Source organism: Schistocerca cancellata, chromosome 2 (genome assembly GCF_023864275.1).
Source record: "Schistocerca cancellata isolate TAMUIC-IGC-003103 chromosome 2, iqSchCanc2.1, whole genome shotgun sequence".
Taxonomy (NCBI): domain Eukaryota; kingdom Metazoa; phylum Arthropoda; class Insecta; order Orthoptera; family Acrididae; genus Schistocerca; species Schistocerca cancellata.
This window is the reverse complement of record NC_064627.1, coordinates 1031128998-1031154668: the sequence shown is the minus strand read 5'-3', so window position 1 is coordinate 1031154668 and position 25671 is coordinate 1031128998. Positions and strand designations below refer to the sequence as shown.

Sequence of the window (25671 nt, the reverse complement as noted above, 5' to 3'; positions counted from 1 at the left end):
TATAGGGAATTTCTCTACTCATTTGGAGATGCGACAAATGCTTGAATCTGAATAATTATACGGAGAAGTAAAACAAAGCTTTAAAATTTTTCTAACAAGTTCGATTCAACTTTTCCAGTATTTCATTTACAGCCTAAAGGAGGTTATTTTTCGGGTATGCTTCGTAACTGGCAGGAATGTATGCCCTGCACCTTGCAGTAGATAGGCACATGTGTTTATTTGCTACAATTAGCAGATACTAAAATCCACAACTCCCTTGGATGTACACATACTTTCGTTGATGTCATTTTGTCCAGAGTTACAGGTCCACAGCTTGATATGCAATCTACTTTTTTATAACTGCGCTTTGAATTAGAAACGAACATTTTACGGAATATTTGTTTATTATCAACATCCTGCACCAACGGAAATATATACTATGCGGGACCGAGCGAGGTGGCGCAGTGGTTCGACACTGGACTCGCATTCGGGAGGACGACTGTTCAATCCCGCGTCCGGCCATCCTGATTTAGGTTTTCCGTGATTTCCCTAAATCACTCCAGGCAAATGCCGGGATGGTTCCTCTGAAAGGGCACGGCCGACTTCCATCCCCATCCTTCCTTAATCCGATGAGACCGATGACCACGCTGTCTGGTCTCCTTCCCCAAACAACCAACAACCAGCCAACCTATGCGGACACCTCAACGTGGTGGTTTTAGGTAGGAGGGGGTTGAATGAATGTGTAAGATACAGTTAAAGACTGAACTTGAAGTTCCACATTTGCGACACTGCAAACCTACGGTGCGTTTAAAACAAGTTGCAATTTTTGACAGTTCATTGCAGGGAAGCGAAGTTGCCAGCGTATATTGGCACATCAGTAGGTGAATGCAGTATAATGCGTCCTCCTCGGCGCGGCAGTTGACTGTGCGAAGAGCACGTCAGCCGACTAGCGATCGTTCTCATACAAAAAATGGCTCTGAGCACTATGAGACTCAACATCTTAGGTCATAAGTCCCCTAGAACTTAGAACTACTTAAACCTAACTAACCTAAGGACATCACACACACCCATGCCCGAGGCAGGATTCGAACCTGCGACCGTAGCAGTACCGCGGTTCCTGACTGCAGCGCCAGAACCGCACGGCCACCACGGCCGGCGATCGTTCTCATACGATTTTAAATAAACTATTCGGCAATAACCTCTCATTCTTGCACATCTTTTAGTTTAATTCGTCAGCTTCCTGATAAACTGCCTATCATTTCGTTAATGGTCACAGTTATTGTGGTAATTCGATAGTACGTGAACTAGTGCAAGAAATTTTTAGTTTGCAGTGAAAAACAGGTATCGCTATGAATTTGTGTTTGGTGCGTGTTAGGTAATGTGTTGTCGCGTATTAAATGTAGATAATATATTGAATTATTCTTTTAACTTGGAAGGTTATCGGTGTCTTGCTTCCAATCTCGAGAACATGGAATTTATGTAAAGCGCTCCGTCGTGAACTCTTGTGTCAATGAAAACTGGAATGAAATATTCATAAACTGCTCGTATCTCGTTAATGGTTTGATATATCGGAACACGATTTTGGCAAATGCAAGCGCGCAAAGACAATAGCTGGTGAAACGAGAACTGCTGTGGTTTTGTAACAATATAAGTGAAGAAGTTACACGTTTATTTTCATACTAACAATGGACTATTTCATAAACTATTGTTCTGACTTGCACTCAGTTGTTAGTTTTATATTACATTATTTCGGGTTTCTGTCTCAATTTTAACTGAATTAGAATGTTAGCGACATGAATATTTCTGAACTCTGCTGTATTTTGACCCAAAAAAGCAGATGTTAACATGGCAACAAGAGAAGTAACGTATTCGTCGAAACTCGTCACAGTCCTTCATGAATGAATGTCTCCTTAAGTACCTTCTTGGCATGGCTGACAACTCAAGATCAGCCCTGTCCTGTAACATTTACAGTGGCCTCTTTTGTCGGAGGAAGCCTGATTAAACTATTTTCTTTGCGTTAGCCAGTTCAGGTAGCGTGAAGTTTTGGCTTGTACAGCACTAAATGTTCCATTAACTTCGCCTTATACAGGTTCAACTTTATCTCATGGAACATTTCTTTGTACCCAGAGCAAAGTATCTGCTTACCTCCACTGCATTGTGGAGTTTTATGCATCACATCAGAGGGGCATGGCGTCTACTATTCCCGAATTCCGAGGAATGTTTTGCACCAGAACGTTATCTTCCCAGCCGGTGGACGTGTACCTGGGTGACACTTCTGCTGCAAATCTGTTCAGATGTACTGCACTGTTGTTATTAATGCGACGCCAACGGAAAACGCTTGTTCACAATACCTGACGACTACAGAACGAGAAAATACTACTTTACGAGAGCTGACGAACATTGATGCATATAATGCGTGACACCATGTGGTACTGTTTATTCATGATGGGGCAACCGTGGCGTTTTACCAGCCGAACCAGTAACGGCGTGGTAGGGAAAGCCGGCTCGCTATTGGTGTTACCTGGGCAACGCCATCACGTCCCCCTCCGGTCAGCCAAACATCAAAAGTCGCAACTAATTTTAAACGGACTATAAGCAAACAATTACGCTGTAACCGTTACCAAATGCTTTGAGTATTCTAATTTGCTTTGCGCTGTGCGTTGTTTTCGTTTCTTAGTTCTTTCGCATGAACACAGAAGAGGGACGTAGGTTGTCAGCCCTGCGAGAGGGTGGCGTGCTCGTTCCTCCGCTCGGGCGGCACGAACCCAGTTTACATGTACGACTTTTTGGTTAAAATTGACTTCATGAAGTGGGTGTAACTTTCGTATGCGCGTGTAAATCTGCAGCCAACCATGTCGCGAGTGTGATTACGACGTGTGATATATTGTGCCGAGTAAGGAGTTATAAATTTCCGAGTATGCCGAACGTTGCGGATTTAATTCCTGCTTTCGTGTCCTCTTAATATCCGTCGTGTTGTTCGCTTTGTTTTCTTGACACACTGAAAAGCTTGCGTAAGACCCTGGTATTTTTGCTATTAGTGTTCTCCTGCAAGAGAGTCGAAATGTCTCAAAATAAAAAAGTATTTACCGTTTACAGAGAAGAAACGTTCACTGTGCACAAATAGGATGTTTTAATGCATATGATTTCAAAAGTGAAAAAGACAGAATTATTTGATAAAAAAAAATTGGGATGTTGTTTGGCACTTAGCAAGGAAACAAGCACAAACAGGAGTTTCCTGGAGATCCGAATAGGGAGCTAGTCCGGAATCTTTTGCCAATGGAGAGATCATCATGACGAAAAGAGACCGATAATTTCAAACTATCTTATGCTGTAGCCGAATCTGTCTGTTACATCGCATCAGAAATAACTGTTACAACGTGAAAATGTGTGTTACGATTAACACAGAGCCTTCTGAATGAAACAATTAATTAGATGTGGATGAGGCCTGCAATCGACTTTAGCCTGACAAAGAAAAACGAAAAAAAATTACCAAATTATACCAAATAGTGATGTGCAGAATGATGGTACTGATGTAGGAAGCGGGCAACCTGAGTAAGATCGTGTTTGGATGTTGCAGTCCCTGGGGAACCACGAGTTCGACAACGGCGTGGCCGGGCTGGTGCCCTTCCTGGAGAACGCCAGCTTCCCCGTGGTCGCTGCCAACCTGGACACCAGCGAGGAACCAGCGCTGGCCGCTTCTCCCCTCGTCAAGTCGGTCGTGCTCCACCTGCCAGGCGGTCCCGACGTTGGCATCATCGGCTACCTCACACCAGAGACCAAGGTACTACTCTCGTGGCATGTTCATCAACGCTTTGATCGACACGGAATACATGATGACGTGCTAAAATGAATTACGCCAGCTGTACCTGGAAATTGTGGCACTTATGCAGTTTACGGGGCACATGCGCTCATCACGAGAAAAGTACCTATTTTTGAAGGAAACGCGTATTTCTGAGGATATAAGCATATACAGGGTGTTACAAAAAGGTACGGCCAAACTTTCAGCAAACATTCCTCACACACAAAGAAAGAAAATAAGTTATGTGGACGTGTGTCCGGAAACGCTTACTTTCCATGTTAGAGCTCATTTTGTTACTTCTCTTCAAATCACATTAATCATGGAATGGAAACACACAGCAACAGAACGTACCAGCGTGACTTCAAACACTTTGTTACAGGAAATGTTCAAAATGACCTCCGTTAGCGAGGATACATGCATCCACCCTCCGTCGCATGGAATCCCTGATGCGCTGATGCAGCCCTGGACAATGGCGTATTGTATCACAGCCGTCCACAATACGAGCACGAAGAGTCTCTACATTTGGTACCGGGGTTGCGTAGACAAGAGCTTTCAAATGCCCCCATAAATGAAAGTCAAGAGGGTTGAGGTCAGGAGAGCGTGGAGGCCATGGAATTGGTCCGCCTCTACCAATCCATCGGTCACCGAATCTGTTGTTCAGAAGCGTACGAACACTTCGACTGAAATGTGCAGGAGCACCATCGTGTATGAACCACATGTTGTGTCTTACTTGTAAAGGCACATGTCCTAGCAGCACAGGTAGAGTATCCCGTATAAAATCATGATAACGTTCTCCATTGAGCGTAGGTGGAAGAAACTAAAATGAGCTCTAACATGGAAATTAAGCGTTTCCGGACACATGTCCACATGACATCTTTTCTTTATTTGTATGTGAAGAATGTTTCCTGAAAGTTCGGCCGTACCTTTTTGTAACACCCTGTATATGCATGGACTACCAAAAAAGTACTTATTTTCATACAGATGCAAAAAAAAAAATTAATGAACTGTCTGCTTTCATCAACTTATTTGCTGCGTGGGATTAGCCGAGCGGTCTAGGCGCTTCAGTCATGGACTGTGCGGCTGGTCCCGGCGGAAGTTCGAATCCTCCCTCTGGTATGGGTGTGTGTGTTTGTCCTTAGGATAATTTAGGTTAAGTAGTGTGTAAGCTTAGGGACTGATGACCTTAGCAGTTAAGTCCCATAAGATTTCACACACATTTGAACAATTTGAACCAACTTATTCATGTTGCTATGCCAATATGCTGCAGACACTTTAATACATTTCTTCACAAAGTTCTTTACCCATAGGTAATGCTTACAGTTTAATACATCCTAACCATGATAGCTATTGCTGGCTTTGCATATTGTTGCGTATGGTATAAAATCGTGCAAATGGCTCTGAGCACTATGGGACTTAACATCTATGGTCATCAGTCCCCTAGAACGTAGAACTACTTAAACCTCACTAACCTAAGGACATCACACAACACCCAGTCACCACGAGGCATAGAAAATACCTGACCCCGCCGGCAAGCGAACCCGGGAGCGGGAAGCGAGAACGCTACCGCACGACCACGAGCTGCGGACATATGGTATATGTCCCTGTTGCTCACAGTTATGTATCTTGATCAGTGCGCCCAACAACCTGATTTTTCTGTTGAGGCTGTCAGTTTTGAAGTATCGTATATTACTGTGTGTGCCAAAATGGCGAGAAACTTTCCAGATTTGAGTGACTTTGTAATGGAAGATCTGTACCAAGTTACGGAGAACACCCAAAGCTCTATACAATGGGCTAGGCAACAAGGTCTTTTGAAGAACGATATGGTGTGCGAAAATGGGAATTGTGTTGGATACAACGAGATGAAGCTGGAGAAAACTACCGGGAAAGATGGCCAAATTTTTCGCTGCTCCGTTGGCAGGGACTGTAGAAAGAAATGTTCAATCAGGAAAATGTCATTTTTTTGCTGGCAGTCATTTAGACATTTCTAAAATTTTGCGACTGTCTTACACGTGGGCTTTCGAACTCAATAAGCAAAAGTTTTTAATGAGGGAGCTCAAAATTGGCGGTGAGCACATTGTGGTCGATTGGTGCCAATTTTGTAGGGATATCTGCCATGAATATTTCTTGATTGAGCCAATAGTTTTGGGCGGCCCTGGCCATACTGTTGAAATAGACGAGAGCTGCTTCGTCAGAAGAAAGCACCATCGAGGCCATGCGGTGTGGGAGCAATGGGTCTTTGGTGGTTATGACGTTGAGACAAAGCAAAGCTTAATGGTTGCTGTGCCACGACGTGATGCTACCCATTTGCTGCCAATTTTGCAACAATATGTTTTGCCTGGAACCGCAGTAGTTCCTGATTTGTGGCAAGCTTACACCACCATAGGTAACTTGGGCTACAATCATCTGACTGTTAATCATTCACTTTATTTTGTCGATCCCTTTACAAATGCAACCACAAATCATGTGGAGTCAGTCTGGCAAAAAGCTAAAGAAAAAAACAAAGGCGTTTCGGAACTCACCGTGCTATGCTGAATAACTACCTGGCGGAATTTCTCTGGCGTCAACGTTTTGGGGAAAATCTATTCCACAATTTCATTGAGCATGTTCGAAAAATCTATCCTAATGCTGCAAATTAACTTGAGGTAGCTGTTTTTATCTAATCTGTGATTCGAGCTTTAATGTACATGTGTGCAAAATAAACAAATATGATTTTTTGAGAAAATTTTGTTATTAATTCCATCTTTTTTGCAAAAAAAATGTTTTTGAAATTCCATGCATACATATGCAATACATCATTTTTGATTAAAAAAATTTTTGAGACAGTTAATTGAACTTTTTTTTTTTGCATCCACATGAAAATAAGTATTTTTTTGGTGACGAGCGCATCAGATATGACTGTAACACACAATTTTTGAAATATTTTTTTTCCGGGCATATATACGCTTATATCTTCAGAAGTACGCGTTTCCTTCAAAAATAGGTACTTTTCTCGTGATCAGCGCGTGTACCCCGTAAACTGCGTAAGTGCCAAAATTTGTTACAATCAGAATCCAGATGTTTAGGCATTGTAAATGATTAAAATAGGCAAGCAAAAAGCCATTATAAATATCTACAATAGGCAGCAAAATACAATACAGAAACACCTTACATTATGCCTATTTATTTAGTTCATTGCACAATTCAGACAGTCACGCAATCGACGTATGTATGTTAAAATAAGGTATTGTACACCGGGCGTTCAATAAGTAAAGCGACACATTTTTTCTCGGCCAATTTAGGTTGACAAAATGAAATATTTTTTGCGGGATATAATGGAATATTATCACTTCAACCTCTATAGTTTCATGAAGTTCTGACATATGGCGGCGCTACACATAGCCTTCAAAATGGCGTCTGTAATGGACATGCGTTCCAAGCAGAGAGCTGTCACCGAGCTTATTTTGACGAAACACGAGAGCGTCACCGATATTCGTAGGCACTTGCAGAATGTCTGTAGATACCTGACAGCGAACAAAAGCACAATAAGTCTTTAGGCGAGACCACCAGTGGGGGTGCTCAAAGGTGTGCCCACTGGATTCCTTGCCACCTCACAGAAGAGACATATGATATGTCTGCTTGTGCCTGTATATGTGTGGATGGATATGTGTGTGTGTGCGAGTGTATACCCGTCCTTTTTCCCCCCTAAGGTAAGTCTTTCCGCTCCCGGGATTGGAATGACTCCTTACCCTCTCCCTTAAAACCCAAATCCTTTCGTCTTTCCCTCTCCTTCCCTCTTTCCTGAGGAGGCAACCGTTGGTTGCGAAAGCTAGAATTTTGTGTGTATGTTTGTGTTTGTTTGTGTGTCTATCGACGTGCCAGCGCTTTCGTTTGGTAAGTCAAATCATCTTTGTTTATATATATATATATATATGCAGTGCAAAGCAGAGAGAATCTTATCAGTCACTATTAAGAGACATATATTTTTGGATAGGGTCTGCCTTTAGCAAAACACAATTTTGTTTTTTAACCCAAACATGTTTCACTGCAGTTGCAGTATTTTCAGTGGGCTTTTATTTTTCATCTGTAAAAGACAAAGAATGTTCTTTACTATTTGTATACATGTAACTATTGGTTTTTAAATCGTAATTACATATATTTGAAAAAACACATAAATTATGAATTCATGGTTTTTCTGATGTGTTATGTTTCTGCAGTGACTGTTTTGTTTCACAGTTTGTCGTCTGCAACCACTTACACCTTAAAGTAGATAAATTGTTTAACCCAAAATTACGATTTGAAAATTGTTATTTCTATGCCTGAAATTAATTAATTCTCTCTCTCTCTCTCTCTCTCTCTCTCTCTCTCTCTCTCTGTGTGTGTGTGTGTGTGTGTGTGTGTTGTGTGTGTGTGTCTATTTACATAATGTTTCACTTACATTTTCTTTTTCCTCATCTTCATCACTGTCAAACACTATACATAGAGTTGCCACTGCCACTGTCACTGTTTCAATAGCTGTAAAAACAAACATGGTGGGCAGTGGAACTGTTAAAGGTGTAAAAACAAGATGGCTGACAGTAGAACAGTTGAAGGTCTTCCTGGCAGTTGTTCTGAATCTTTCAGAGGTGTCTGTGAATTGTTTTTAAATTTTTTTTTCATTTTTTCACAAGTTCACCCACATACCACTTAGCCAGAGAAATGCATACATACACAACACTGAAGAGCTGATACAACAAATCAAAGACATCAACATACCCACAACAGTCACAATCACATTATTTGACATCACATCCATGTACTCCAATATCCCCACCACAGAAACCATCAACATCATCAAAAAACAATTAGAAGAACAAGCCAAAATTCCCAAACCCCACATAAAAGAAATAGCTAGCATTCTAAAACTAGTCACAGAGAAAAACTATTTCTCATTTGACAATCAGTTCCACTCACAAGAAGATGGGCTTCCAGTGGGGTCACCAGTTAGTGGACTCCTAGCCAACATTTTTCTCAATCACACTCAAAAATAAAATTCGCCATAGAAACAGAACACGACAATAGGTTAAACTTCCTTGACCTCAAAATATACAGACACAACAACCAACACCATTTCTCTATATTCAGGAAAGTGACCACCACCAGCACAGCCATTCACAAACATTCTAATCATTCAATTACGCACAAACTAGCCGGATTCCAATACATGCTATACAGACTGAACAAAAACCCACTCACTGGAAACAACTACAAGAGTGAATTGCAGATAATCAGGATGGATATGACACAAACACTATATATAAACTGAACCAAAAAATTAAAAAGGTCTCCCAATGCACAAAAACAACAACCTTCTCACCAACTTACAAACACACAGAACCCACACATTAGCTAGAAACACCCACAATGACAAGCAGGTGGTTCAGTCTCACCTACAACAACAAAGCAGTCCACAGAATAGGCAACATACTCAAAGAAACAAGGGGTAAAAATAGCCTACAGGACAGACAACTCAACACAGAGAAAACTAAGGACAATCAACACAAGCACAGACAAAGACAAATCATCCAGTATTTACCAATTAACATGTCAGGACTGCGAAGCAGTTTATATATAGGGCAGTCAAGCAGAAACTTTAATACCAGATACACAGAAACAGAAGAGCATTAAAAAGTAACAGCTGTCATTCTACATTTGCTGAACACCTCTTGGACAAGAAACATAACCCAACAAACATCAATACTGATTTGAAAATTCTCAAATGCAGCTACAGCCCCTCACAAAAACTAATAATGGAAGAAAATGATCAGAAACAAAAAGCCATAGTGGAAGGAAAACAAGTGATAATACACAGCTCTCTGCAGTGGTTCAGAAAAATGGTTCAAATGGCTCTGAGCACTATGGGTCTTAACTGCTGTGGTCATCAGTCCCCTAGAACTTAGAACTACTTAAACCTAACTAACCTAAGGACATCACACATATCCATGCCCGAGGCAGGATTCGAACCTGCGACCGTAGCGGTCCCGCGGTTCCAGACTGTAGCGCCTAGAACCGCACTGCCACTCCGGCTGGCTTTCTGCAATGGAACTCTGTTCTCTGCCCTCAAAGAATTATTAGACAAGACCAACCTACAAAGCTCTCACTCCCCCCCCCCCCCCCCCACACACACCAGCCCCCCTCCCACACACACACACACACACACACACACACACACACACACACACACACACACACACAAGTAAAACAAAATTTAAAATAATTCACAGAGACCTGAAAGCTTCAGAACAACCGCCAGGAACACCTTCAACTGTTCTACTGTCAGCCATCTATTTTTTACACCTTCAACTGTTCCAAAGTGAAACATTATGTAAATAGACACACACACACACACACACACACACACACACACACACACAAAACAGACAGAATTAATTAATTTCAGGCACAGAAATAACAATTTTCAAATCGTAATTTTGGCTTAAACAGTTTATCTACTTTAAGGTGTAAGTGGTTGCAGATGACAAACTGTGGAACAAAACAGTGATGTAGAAAAACAGCACATCAGAAAAACCACACCATGTGGTAAAAAGGTATGAATTCATAATTTACTTGTTTTTTCAAATAGCTGTAATTATGATTTAAAAACTAATTGTTACATGTATACAAACAGTAAAGAACATTCTTTATCTTTAACAGATGAAAAATAAAAGCCCACTGAAGATGCTGCAACTGCAGTGAAACATGTTTGCATTAAAAAACAAAATTGTGTTTTGCTGAAGACGGACCCTATCCAAAAACATACGTATTGATAAAGCAAACACAGAAAAAAAGAGCTTCAGCCCCAAGATGACTATTAAGAGACCTAACATACTAAATTTTCTCTCATTATACTTATGTGAAATAATTCTTTTCACAAAAATAATTGTGAAATGTTTGTTCCAAATAATTTCCAGCACAGGTATGAAACTAGAAACAAAATTAAGTTTCATACTTCCTACCACACAGACTGGGTCTTTTTGCACAATCTGCACAATATATGGGAATGAAAATATGCAATAAGCTAAAAATCACAATATTCAGAAGGATGAAACTGAGTCAATAAAGAGAAAATTATGTAGCACTCTGGCACAGAATGCTATTATTCTGTTGATAATTTTTTAATAGTGAACTGACCATTTGTGCAGGATCAAATTATTTCACTCATATCAATAGTACCTTCCCCCAATCACACTTGCAAATTTGCCATTTTTATTTTATGTATTGCTTTTTTTTCTCATAACGAAACAAATGACTGAATTTTCCAGATTTAAAGATCCAGTGTCCCTACATCAATGTATGTGTGCTTAACCCCACAGTTGTTCTTGTTGATGAATGCTTGTGTTCATCAAATTGAATATTTATATTAATTTTTGATTTTTAGATATTTAACTTATAATGAATAATATTAATTTTCTAGATCATAGCCTTCACTGGAAAAGTCAAATTTTTGGATGAAGTAGCAAGTATTAAAGAAGAAGCAGAGAGACTGAAACGTGAAGGAATCAATATTCTGATTGCATTGGGCCATTCAGGTTACAAAACAGATCAGAGAATTGCTTCCGAAGTTCCTGATATTGATGTTGTCATTGGTGGACATACCAATACCTTCTTGTACACTGGTAAGTGCACGCATAGTTGTCATTTTTTTCATGTATATAGTACTCCCTGCCAACTGTCTAACAAAGTGTGTGTCTAACAAAGTGTGTGCAGTTATTCAGATTAAAACTTCAATCTACATAGTGCAAGAAAATAAGAAGATATACACAAAGTACCCTCAACTGTCCTCTCCCTAACCTAAACATCCCCCCACCTCCAAATACACACACCATGTTAAGATATATGCAATTGAAGTCCCACCCCCTGCACACATACACAGCTCTTAAGTTTTACAGCGTACATCTTGAAAAAGTCTTCTTGATTCAGTATATGAAGTATGAAAGCTACAAACATAGAAACTTGAGGATAAAAATCTAGCTGAACTCATTCTTTTTTCTTTTTGTCATTGGTCTTGCAATAGGTTTCATGCAGTTGTTGATCTTTTCTTATCTTTGCTGTTCTTTTCATCCATATGTAGCTTTTACATGACATCATCTGTAATCTGTTGTGCACATTCTAGTCTTCATTTTCCACTACAATTTCTCCCCTCTACTTCTCCTTCCAGCCATAGGTTAACTATGCCTTGTTGCCTTACCAGATGCCCCTGAAACTATTCAATTTTCTGGTGAGGGTTTTCCATATTAGATTTACCTCTTTCCTCAACTTTTCCCCTTAGTATCCCTTTATTTTGTACTTTTTCTGTCTCCTTAATGTGTGTGTCACAGTACTTTAGACATAATTTTCTAAGAATAGTGGAGAACTTGTTCAGTCTTAATTTTTTTAAGGCTACTTCTATGGGAGGAAGGGTTGGTGAAGCATGGCTGAGAGTAGTGATGGATGGAGGCAACAAGCACATGAGAAAGGGGTGCAGGAAGCATAGGAAGAGGGGAAGCAGGTCCATGGGATAGAAATGAGACAGGCACTGACAATGGCACTGTGGCTTCATGCAGGGCCAAGTGATGGTGATGTGGCAGGGAAGTGGAGGACTGGATTTGGAGGGTACAACAGAACAGAAGGGCAAACTGTGGGGAAGAAGGTGTGATCGCAAGGTGAATGAAGTTAGGGTCCTGGGCAGTGTGGAGGAGGGAGTGTGGCAGGAGGCTAGCAGAGATAGAGGGCAAGAGAATTACAGAAATGGATGATGTGTTGCAAGGACAACTCTCATATGTAGTTCAAGAAACTGGTGTTAAGAGAAAATCCAGATGGCATGAGTTGGCACAGCCACTGGAATCAGAATGTTCTGCTTGGGAGCATGTTGCACCACTGAGTAGCCAACTCTGTTCTTGGCCACAATTTGACAATGACCTTTCATTTGGAGAGACAGTTGATTGGTGGCCATGCCCATGTAAAATGCTGTGCAGAGTTTGCAGCAGGGCTGGTATATGGCATGACTGCTGTCACAGGTGGCCCTGCCCTGCCTCTGGTGGGATTGGATAAGTCTGTGAAGGGACCAGAGTAGGATGTGTTGGGTGGGTGTATTGTGCAGGCCTTGCACCAAGTCTTTCACAAGGACGTGTTGCAAAGGGTAGGAAGTGGGTGTGGAATAAGAGTAAACTAGGAGAATGCATAGACTGGATGCGCAGCAGAATACCACCTTAGGAGGAGGGGTGATGATTGTGAGTCAGATATTTCTCATTTCCAGGCATGATGATAAACAGTCAAACCCCTGGTGAAGATATTGTTCACATGTTCCAGTCTGCTATGATACTGGGTGATGAAGGGAGGTGTTTCTTTGCAGCTGGTTCTTTGAGGTGGTAGAAGGATTAGAGGTGTTTTGAGGATATGGTGTGGAAATCTAACTGCAGACAAGGTTTGGGGGATAGTGCTTGTCTGTGGAGGCCTTAGTTAGACCTGAGCGTACTGGAAAAGGGAACTATTGAGAACTTCAGCATACTGAACAAGGGAACTGAATGCATTTTCCATGGTTAGCCAGTCTTTATGGAAGTGACTTTTTGTTTTGTTTTGAAAGGATGACAGCTGTGAAAATGCAGGTAATGTTTATGGTTAGTGGACTTGACTTGGGCAGAAGTATAGGTGGAGCCATCAGAGATGTGAAGTTCAATGTCAAAGTAGGTGGCATTGTGAGCTGAGGATGACTGTGAAGTGAATGGGTGAGAAGGTGTTGAGGCTGTGGAGTGATGAGAATATGATGTCTTGATCCTGGGACAGATCATGAAGATATCATCAACACACTGGAAGCAGACATGTTTTGGGAGCCTAGGAAGGTTTCATCTAGATGGCCCACAGCAGGTTCACATAACAGGGGGCCATAATGCAGATTTGTTTGTATATCTTCCCCATGAAGGAGAAGTATTTAAGAGTGGAGATATAATTTGTTAGATGTGTAAGGAGTGAGATGGTGAGATAGGAGTTGGAAGGACATTGGAACGCGTAGTGTTTGATACTGGCAACTTCTTGGACATGTGGGATGTTAATTGATAAGGATATGGCATCAGTAGTGTTGGGTAGGGATCCAGGTGGTAATGAGCTAAGGATAGTTGAGAGTCAGTGAAAGAAAGAGTTAGTATCTTTAAATGAGAGGCTAGACTACAGGCAACTGCTGTTGGTCAGTGAGAATGGAGATTCTTTTCAGAGGAGCACAGTATCGAGCTACAACGAGGTGTCCAGAATTGTTGGTTTTGTGGATTTCGGAAAGCCTGTGAAAGGTGGGTGTGCAGTGTCTCATTGGGGGTGAGAAGGAAGATGAATTCATGGAGAGACCCTGGGATGGGCCTAAGGATTCGAGCAGGGATTGTAGGTTATGCTGGATGAGATCATTATGGCAGGACTTATAAGTAGAGGGGTCAGACAGTTGACAGATGCCTTCTGTCTGATAATCATTCTGATTCATCATGTCAGTTGTGGAATCTTTATCTGCAGGGAAGATGATTAAATCAGTGCCTGTTTGGAGATTATGGATGACTCTTCTTTTTTCCATTGAGGAGTTTGTGTTCTGGGGAAGGGACCTTGGGAAGGATAGTAGGACCAAGTTGGAAGTAAGGAATTCCTGGACAGTAACCAGGGAGGTGGTTAGGTGGGAGTGGGGGATGGTCATGGTTGGATGGTGGTATGAACTGGGAAAGATGAGATTCAGTATTGGAATTACGTTGGCTATGGTTGGGGAGACTGATAGAAAAAAACATGTTTCCACTATAAGGACTGAGAGAAGCAGAGCACCGATAGATTTTTGATGAGTCCAGTGTGACTGAACTTGGGAGTGGGGTTGAAAGTGAGCCTTTGGATAGGACTGAACTTCTGTAGGACTGAGGTTTTTGTTGTACACGTTAACAGCTGTGTTTTGCATTTTTTAATTTTTGGATTCTGTAGGATGATGGAACAGAGTTTTGTGGGATGTGGCAGAGGAAAAAGGTCAGCAAGACACGGGCTTCGTGCTGAAGAGGTTGATAAGGGGTTCACTAGGGTAGAATAGTTGTTGTTGGGTAGTGGTGCTCTGAAGTGGGTCTAAGATGTAAATAAATTCGAGACTTTTGGAGATGGTGTTTGGAGTGCTCTTCCAGGTATCAGAGAGCAAGGCTATACAATTGAGAATGAGAGTACTCATAGTAAAGGTTACACAGTAACAGTGAGAGGGAGCAGAGTTGGTTTACAGTTGTCTGTGTTTCTGCAGTATCACATTAGTAGGGGATAGGGATTTATGGAATCTGAAAATGTGATGGTCATAGTGAAAAAAGGGATGACATTCAGAGATATTAATTTTTATGGTTATTCCATTTGGGAGGGGAGGGGATTTACACGGCTTAGGCAGCTTTTAAGGAACAGGATGTGCGACTGGGCTTTAGCTGGGGAAAAGGATAGGAGGTAACATCCAAAATTTTTGAAACTGGTGCTGCCATCTGTTGAAAACTTTACCTTGGACTAATCGTCACCATCACCCTTGAAGTAGTTCCCATCCACATGTACACACCAGTCACAGCACTTATGCCACTGGTCAAACATTTTCTGTAAGTCCTGTTCTTTGAGGGTATTTATCACCACCAGCGATGCTTTTTGAATCCTCACTAGAGTGTCGAACTGACGGCCTTTCAACTTGATTTTCAGTTTTGGGAATAGCGCGAAGTCGCAAGGTGCCAAATCTGGTGAGTACGGTGGGTGAGGTACAACCGCCATGTTGTTTTTTGCCAAGATGGTCCTGGTGGGCAAGGACGTATGCCAGGGCACATTGTCGTGATGCAGCAGCCAGTTCCCTTGATGCCAAAGTTCGGGCTGTCATCACCACACATTTTCACAGAGCCATCACAAAACGTCACAGTAGTATGCGGAATTCACTGTTTGGTTGGGTGGGACGAATTCATTGTGCACAATTCCCTTGGTATCAAAGAAAATGATGATCATCCTCTTCACCTGTCTCACTTTTTTGGGTCTTGGAGAGCCCGGGCTCTTCCACTGGGATGATTGTTGCTTTGTCTCTGGGTCATAACTGTAAATTCAGCTCTCGTCGCTGGTGATAACCCGTGACAAGAAGGTTGGGTCATCAGCTGTGGTCTGATGAAGGTCCGCTGTTCTGTTCATGGATCCATCACAAAATTGCCACACGCCAATCACAGAGTATTACAGAAATCACTGTGGACACGCAACATGTCCTCCCAGCTGAATGCCACTCCACACACTGACTGACTCATCAGATATGCAGCTCTCGCCACTTAGGGGTGGAAAGATCTACTACTCCTACTCTCCAGATGGCAGAGCCGTCCCAAAAATTTTCGATTCCACCTCATACTTTTCTGAACTGACTTAGATATTACTACCCTTATTACCATGGCTGTGTCATTCACCAGCCTTGGCTGGATAGACAGAATCAAAAATTACAAAACTTATATATTACAATACAAATAATGTGTAACATTACAAAAAAGTTTGAACAGATTAAGTGCTTTACTGTAGATACATTTCATCTACCACTGACATTTTAGTTCTGCAACAGATTTACTAGTTTTGGAAAAAATTCAGTAAATCCATTCACTTTCCTCAAAGTCAAAAAACTCCTGGATGGAGAGCAGATGATGTAGTTTTAAGCCGCTTGAAAATTTTTTCTTGGATCCCCCTAGTGGCAGGACATACACTTCCATGGGTCGTGATCTGAACATTCTCAGGGCAATCGTCCGGAAGGTATCTCGTATCTTGGATGGTCGAGAGGATGATACATTTGCTCTCTCTTTATTGCGGGTGTTGCAGTCCTGTATCTAATACCTTTTGCTGAAGGAATCTAGATTTTTCTTAACTTGAAGCAGGCACAAAAATACATAATGGCTGTAAACACTCATAAATGGAATTGGGGACCATGTGGGATGGGATACCACTAGAGAGAAGAAAAAGAATATAAATGAAATCAGTGACAGATGCCTAGACACTAAACACTAGAGGATTATTGGAGGTAAAATTGGGTTGTATTTTATTAGGGGAAAATGAAAGAAAACTAGAAAAAATATGAAACAGACATGAGAAATGGACAAATGATAGCATTAGAGGGCTGTAAAGACAACTGTGAATAACTATTTCAATATCTGAGAAATGAAAATGCAGGATCAAATTGTACTTTGGTTCAAATGGCTCTAAGCACTGTGGGAGCAAATTGTATTATGAGTAGTAGGATGGTTCTCCACTAGTGATCACAGCATGTCGTAAAATAACTGACTGACATGAAATTATGACAGAGGAAATGTGTAGGGAAGTAGTGGATCAATCTGTAGGTAAAATGGTGTAATTTGTTTCCTGAATGTAGTTTAACTGGGGTCTGGTGGTTGGGTGAGTTCGTGGATATTGTGTGCTGCAAGTGAAGTGATCACGACCAGTGCTACAGTGTACCACAAACTTTCTGCCTGACCACACTGCTTGGGGGTAATAATATGTTTGCATAAGAAAGGCATGAAGTAAAATATTGGGAAATGTTCAGTCCCATTTCTTTCACATCAGCTCTGTTCATGACCATTGTATAGGTCTTCATTGTACTCTTGTTATCTGTCTGCCTTTCCTTCTGCTTTTAATAGAGTTTTTTTACCTGCATCTTACAGGTTAACACCTTTACATTTTACTCCTCTGAAGTTACATTTTATCTCCCTGTATATTGTGCCAGTTTTTCCTGCAATCAGTAGCTGTATGTATTACTCACATCAGTTCTGACTTAACCTGTTTGCACTTGCTGTTAATTTCATTTCTAGGAAACCTATATACAGTTGCATTTTTACTTCATGTTTAAGTTTCCTATATTTTCTTCTTTCATCTATAAGCTCAAAAATTTCTTTTACCATCTGTAGCTCCTTCTCCTATATTCCAGTCTTTATTATATTCCACTTCTTTTCTATTGATCTACTCTTGACATTTTCACATAGGGTACTACTTACTGTCTCAGAAACTGTCCATTATGCCTCACTCATGCATAATTTTCAGTATTCCATTTCATTACATACTCCTTTCTATCTTCTTGAATTTCAGCTTGCTGTTCAACTTGCCAAAGTTACAGTCTGAGTATGTATAGGTATCTGTGCATGATTTGCACTGTAATATTTAATTTCCAAGTTGTCGTCTATCCTTGCTTTTTGTTGTGGATTTCGGCGAATCAGTATCTCCACTATATAGTGAGTAGCAATTGTCCTTTTCATTATATTGTTACATTCCATCCTGGATTTTCCATTGTTTGATTTTGCCTGACAGCTTTTCTTCCATGTCTTACGTTGTCTATTCACTCAGTGCTGTTTTCCTTTGTTACTATTTTCTAATGCAAGATGAAGTCCACTTCATATCTCCCTGTGTTTCCTAGTCTCCTCCAAAGGTACCTTTCTCTCTTCTGATTTCGAAAGAATGTGTCTGCTACAACCACCTGCAACCTAAGACTACTTCTGTGAGACACTCTTCCCTCTCATTCCTCTCCCCTACATCATATTCTCCAGTTAACCTTCCTTACTATTCAATTCTCTTCCCTCCACTGTGATAGGAATCGAGTCTCATAAATACTATCTGTTGTGACTCACTGATCTTTCGAAGTGCTGCTGCGCAGCTACGTGCGTCCCCTACATGCGGCGCTGTCTGCCAGCAATGCAGCAGCCGCACCACCTAAGCAGCCAGCCAGCGGGCACTAGACTTGGACTCAGTGCTGATTTGACTGTTACCGTGTACCCATGTCTTACGTTGTCTACTCACTCTGTGACTTACATGTATTGTGTCGTCTTTCAAATATATGTGTTCAACTTGATGTTATAACACTATCAAATTCTCATCCTCCTTCATATATTTCTTCATTTCCCTTATTTCCTCACATTTTCTCAGTTTCAGAATCATTAGAGCTTATGATGAGAGTATGCAACTCTGTACAATAGTGGCTAGTTTTAATCATTATCCAGTAATTTGTTCACTTTGTTGCTCAAAGTAAGTCATCCTGTTACACATCTTTCTGTTGATAATAATGTCAATGCCTGTTACACCATTTACTGATGTTGTTATTGCTACTCTTTAATAATAAATGAAAAGCATCAGTTTGCTTTTGTTCTACGATATTCTAACCAGAAATCTCTCTTCTCTTCCCATTTCAGTTCAGTAATTCTATTAAGCCTAACTTAAGCCTGCACATCTCTTTTCAGATTCTCCAGTTTCTCTACAAAATTCAGATTTCTAACACAACATACTTTCAACTAGAGAATGCTAGGTTTATATGCTCCCCTTTTCATAATCTTCCCTATGGTAGTCTCCACACAGAGATATTAATGAGGGACTGATTTACTCTGATATTATTTGCAAGGGAAGTGGTCATCATAAGATTATTTTTGGAAGCCTGCTTGTCCTGCGAATACACTGTGTCATCTTTCCTTACTTTCAGCATCCTCATAGCATTGTTCATTACTGATTCTCCTGCTTTTAGAGGTAGTTTACCACCCCCAGGGCAAGAGGATGTCATAAACCTCAATGCACTACTCTACCCTCTTTTGACAAGGTCACCGGTAGGTAGTTGGTGATTCTATGTACTGCAACTCTTCAGCTGCCAAGACTTATGATTATTATTCAAAATCCAAATAGTAGCTTGGATCAAATCTGGGATCCCGACTTTAATAGTTGTAGTAGATGGTACCACCAGACAAAAGGCTTCTTGCTGTTATTATTGAATAGAGAACGTCACCTATGAACTGCTAGGGACTTTAGTGTTGTCAGCATGTGCAACTTTCTAAAGTTAAAATTCTGGTTGCAACCAAGTTTGTTATACTATTAGCTATTGCTTCATACTTAGTCACTGTGTTGACAATTTTGTATTTTGAAAATACTATACTTTATATTGAACATCAGATTTTTAAGGACAGACAAATATTCCTTTCTATTCTGATAGAAGCAGTTGCTTGAAGAATTGCTGTCTTTGTTTTCACGCTACTAGTCACATCCTTGTCTTTCGACAACTCTGGTTAATTGCTTCATGCATAAAAAGGAAAGAAATAGAGACTAAACAGCTGCAAATATATTGAGATTTAATGTATGGTTTTTTTTTTTTATGGTAGACCAAGAATTATTTTGGACCGTGACAGATCTTCAGCAGTGGTTAAATTATGCCAAAATTTATCTTACGTTCCAGTTCCACTTATTACTTACTGTGGTACATTGCTGATGGACTCAGAGTATAGAGACTGATTTTGCTCTTTCTTTCCCAAATGCATGCAGTCTTTATACAATATATATATATATATATATATATATATATATATATATATATATATATAGAGAGAGAGAGAGAGAGAGAGAGGGAAACATTCCACGTGGGAAAAATATATCTAAAAACAAAGATGATGTCACTTACCAAACGAAAGTGCTGGCAGGTCGATAGACACACAAACATACGCACAAAATTCAAGCTTTCGCAACAAACGGTTGCTTCATCAGGAAAGAGGGAAGGAGAGGGAAAGACAAAAGGATGTGGGTTTTAAGGGAGAGGGTAAGGAGTCATTCCAATCCCGGGAGCGGAAAGACTTACCTTAGGGGGGAAAAAAGGACAGGTATACACTCGCGCACACACACACATATCCATCTGTACATACACAGACACAAGCAGACATTTGTAAAGGCAAAGAGTTTGGGCAGAGATGTCCATTATATATATATATATATATATATATATATATATATATATATATATATATATATTTAAAAACAAAGATGATGTGATTTACCAAATGAAAGTGCTGGCAGGTCGACAGACACACAAACAAACACAAACATACACACAAAATTCAAGCTTTCGCAACCAACGGTTGCCTCGTCAGGAAAGAGGGAAGGAGAAGGAAAGACAAAAGGATATGGGTTTTAGGGAGAGGGTAAGGAGTCATTCCAATCCCGGGAGCGGAAAGACTTACCTTAGGGGGAAAAAAGGACAGGTATACACTCGCACACACACACATATCCATCCACACATACACAGACACAAGCAGACATATCCTTTTGTCTTTCCTTCTCCTTCCCTCTTTCCTGACGAGGCAACCGTTGGTTGCGAAAGCTTGAATTTTGTGTGTATGTTTGTGTTTGTTTGTGTGTCTGTCGACCTGCCAGCACTTTCATTTGGTAAGTCACATCATCTTTGTTTTTAAATACACTCCTGGAAATGGAAAAAAGAACACATTGACACCGGTGTGTCAGACCCACCATACTTGCTCCGGACACTGCGAGAGGGCTGTACAAGCAATGATCACACGCACGGCACAGCGGACACACCAGGAACCGCGGTGTTGGCCGTCGAATGGCGCTAGCTGCGCAGCATTTGTGCACCGCCGCCGTCAGTGTCAGCCAGTTTGCCGTGGCATACGGAGCTCCATCGCAGTCTTTAACACTCGTAGCATGCCACGACAGCGTGGACGTGAACCGTATGTGCAGTTGACGGACTTTGAGCGAGGGCGTATAGTGGGCATGCGGAAGGCCGGGTGGACGTACCGCCGAATTGCTCAACACGTGAGGCGTGAGGTCTCCACAGTACATCGATGTTGTCGCCAGTGGTCGGCGGAAGGTGCACGTGCCTGTCGACCTGGGACCGGACCGCAGCGACGCACGGATGCACGCCAAGACCGTAGGATCCTACGCAGTGCCGTAGGGGACCGCACCGCCACTTCCCAGCAAATTAGGGACACTGTTGCTCCTGGGGTATCGGCGAGGACCATTCGCAACCGTCTCCATGAAGCTGGGCTACGGTCCCGCACACCGTTAGGCCGTCTTCCGCTCACGCCCCAACATCGTGCAGCCCGCCTCCAGTGGTGTCGCGACAGGCGTGAATGGAGGGACGAATGGAGACGTGTCGTCTTCAGCGATGAGAGTCGCTTCTGCCTTGGTGCCAATGATGGTCGTATGCGTGTTTGGCGCCGTGCAGGTGAGCGCCACAATCAGGACTGCATACGACCGAGGCACACAGGGCCAACACCCGGCATCATGGTGTGGGGAGCGATCTCCTACACTGGCCGTACACCACTGGTGATCGTCGAGGGGACACTGAATAGTGCACGGTACATCCAAACCGTCATCGAACCCATCGTTCTACCATTTCTAGACCGGCAAGGGAACTTGCTGTTCCAACAGGACAATGCACGTCCGCATGTATCCCGTGCCACCCAACGTGCTCTAGAAGGTGTAAGTCAACTACCCTGGCCAGCAAGATCTCCGGATCTGTCCCCCATTGAGCATGTTTGGGACTGGATGAAGCGTCGTCTCACGCGGTCTGCACGTCCAGCACGAACGCTGGTCCAACTGAGGCGCCAGGTGGAAATGGCATGGCAAGCCGTTCCACAGGACTACATCCAGCATCTCTACGATCGTCTCCATGGGAGAATAGCAGCCTGCATTGCTGCGAAAGGTGGATATACACTGTACTAGTGCCGACATTGTGCATGCTCTGTTGCCTGTGTCTATGTGCCTGTGGTTCTCTCAGTGTGATCATGCGATGTATCTGACCCCAGGAATGTGTCAATAAAGTTTCCCCTTCCTGAGACAATGAATTCACGGTGTTCTTATTTCAATTTCCAGGAGTGTATATATTTTTCCTTCGTGGATTGTTTCCTTCTATTATAACTATATATATATATATATATATATATATATATATATATATGGTGGGTGTGATTATAATGGTAACAACGTGTCATTATATTTCTCCCTCTCCCTCTCTCTCACACACACACACACACACATATATATATATATATATATATATATATATATAGTTGTAATAGAAGGAAACATTCCACGAAGGAAAAATATATCTAAAAACAAAGATGATGTGACTTACCAAATGAAAGTGCTGGCAGGTCGACAGACACACAAACGAACACAAACATACACACAAAATTCAAGCTTTCGCAACAAACTGTTGCCTCATCAGGAAAGAGGGAAGGAGAGGGAAAGACGAAAGGATGTGGGTTTTAAGGGAGAGGGTAAGGAGTCATTCCAGTCCCGGGAGCGGAAAGACTTACCTTAGGGGGAAAAAAGGACGGGTACACACTCGCACACACACACATATCCATCCACACATATACAGACACAAGCAGACATAAATATGTCTGCTTGTGTCTGTATATGTGTGGATGGATATGTGTGTGTGTGCGAGTGTGTACCCGTCCTTTTTTCCCCCTAAGGTAAGTCTTTCCGCTCCCGGGACTGGAATGACTCCTTACCCTCTCCCTTAAAACCCACATCCTTTCGTCTTTCCCTCTCCTTCCCTCTTTCCTGATGAGGCAACAGTTTGTTGCGAAAGCTTGAATTTTGTGTGTATGTTTGTGTTCGTTTGTGTGTCTGTCGACCTGCCAGCACTTTCATTTGGTAAGTCACATCATCTTTGTTTTTAGATATATATATATATATATATATATATATATATATATATATATATAGAAGGAAACATTCCACGAAGGAAAAATATACCTAAAAACAAAGATGATGTGACTTACCAAATGAAAGTGCTGGCTGGTCGACAGACACACAAACGACAAACGTTGTGTGTCTGTCGACCTGCCAGCACTTTCATTTGGTAAGTCACATCATCTTTGTTTTTAGGTATATTTTTCCTTCGTGGACTGTTTCCTTCTATTATAGCCAGTGTTCGTTTGTGTGTCTGTCGACCTGCCAGCACTTTCATTTGGTAAGTCATATCATCTTTGTTTTTAGGTAGAGAGAGAGAGAGAGAGAGAGAGAGAGAGAGAGAGAGAGAGAGAGACAGAGAAATATAATGGCAAGTTGTTACCATTATAATCACACCCACCATGTGTAATATATATATATATATAATAGAGGGAAACATTCCATGTGGGAAAAATATATCTAAAAACAAAGATGATGTGACTTACCAAACAAAAGCACTGGCAGGTCGATAGACACACAAACAAACACAAACATACACACAACATTCAAGCTTTCGCAACCGACAGTTGCTTCATCATCCTTCATCATCCTTCCCTCTTTCCTGATGAAGCAACCGTTGGTTGCGAAAGCTTGAATTTTGTGTGTATGTTTGTGTTTGTTTGTGAGTCGATCGACCTGCCAGCGCTTTTGTTTGGTAAGTCACATCATCTTTGTAGAAAAAAACATTCCACATGGGAAAAATATATTAAAAACAAAGATTCCATGACTTACCAAACGGGAAAGCGCTGGTAGATAGACACAATAAAAAAACACACACACACACACTAAAAAAACTTTTGTGTGTGTGTGTGTTTGTGTGTTTTCTTTTTTTTTTTATTGTTTCTATCTACCAGCACTTTCCCGTTTGGTATATTAACAAGAAATCTTTATTTATTGAAAAGTGTGAGAGTTTGACACAACTAATAAACACATTCATAAGCAAGTATTAACGTTAAACTTTCAATACTAGAATTCAATTCAACTGCAGAAGAAACTGTGAAAAATATTTTATGGGGTAGTCCTAAGGAAGATGGATACTTTTTCTCCTTAGCTCTTTTTTACTCATCAACTACAAACACTACAAACACATATGCTATTGTGTCCTAAGCATGAAACTGAACTACTTCTAGTAACTACATACACAAGATGAACTTCAATTTAGGAGGAGCACCAATATTTTATTAGCTCTTCTGTTACTTTTGATAGCAATTTTTAAACTTTCTGCACTTGTATGTAATAAATAAATAACATTAATTCTTCAATATATTTTCCATAGGTGATGCTCCAGATAGTGAAGTTCCTGTGGATCTGTATCCTAAAATAATCACTCAGCCATCTGGGAAAAAAGTTCCTGTTGTCCAAGCCTATGCATATACTAAATACCTGGGAAATTTAACAGTGGTATTTGATCAGAATGGAGAACTGAAATCATTTACGGGTAATCCAGTGCTACTTAATTCATCAGTGGAAGAAGGTGAGTAAGCATCCCTTCCTTCTCCAATTTCTTTCCTTTTTAATTGTGTGTATGCAAGCACAAAGATGCATTTTCAGCTAAGGTGGTACTTATTAGATGTTTAATGTATTAATTAAGAAATATCATTTTAGACAAAAAAAGCTGTAATGAGATCTGTGAGCCTATTGGCACTAAATGATATAACGCTTACCTCGATCACAAAAATAATTTTATTTATCTTATAGTTCATTCTGGGAGAACCCTGTTATCAGAGCTGTGGCGAGAAGCATAGGATATAAGGCAGGATATTGAAAGCAGTACATTATAACAACATAGTAACAGTGGAGAACATGCGTGTTACAGTCAATACAAAGTACTTGGTCACATATTACTCTGTAACACCATCAGTAACTAACATACTGAACTTGATGTTGTACAAGAAAGACAATTTTACCAGTATGCAGTGTCACTGAAAGTAAAATCAACAATAGAAAATGCACATAGGAATATTGTAATGTAGGAAAAGATAGATTGCAGCTTAGAATAAAGATGGCATCTAAGTTGCAGACAGGCATCATTAAAAGACATTTCCATAAAGCATTTGGCCATAGCCTTCATCGGAAAAACACACCATTGTGTGTGTGTTGTGGGTCAGGGAGATGGGGAAAAGAAAAATATAAATATAAAGATTTTTAGTCAATTCAGTATCATTAAACTTTTAAAAAAATAACTGTAAGTGGTTAAATACCTGCAAGAGGTTTCCACCCAACATACTGTATCTGATCAAAAATATCTGGACATATATTAGTGGACATTAATATGGGGTGCATCAACCCTTCAACTTTGTGATAGCTTGAACACTGTTGAGGGTACTTTCAATAACATGTGTGAATGTCTGTAGAGGAATGGCAGCTCATTCTTCTTCAAGAGCCAAGAAAAGAGTAGGTAGTGACGTTGGATGGTTTGC

At 41.0% G+C, this 25671-nt stretch overlaps 1 protein-coding gene across 1 annotated transcript in view; it reads left to right on the top strand.

Moving 5' to 3' along the window:
- The window catches only part of LOC126163003 (protein 5NUC-like), a 234339-nt gene that overhangs the window by 191362 nt on the left and 17306 nt on the right, over positions 1 to 25671 (top strand). Inside the window, exons 2-4 of the mRNA XM_049919862.1 lie at positions 3557 to 3760; positions 11208 to 11409; positions 24528 to 24725. Coding sequence (XP_049775819.1) covers positions 3557 to 3760; positions 11208 to 11409; positions 24528 to 24725 — 604 coding nt within the window. The remainder of the gene's footprint in view (positions 1 to 3556; positions 3761 to 11207; positions 11410 to 24527; positions 24726 to 25671) is intronic.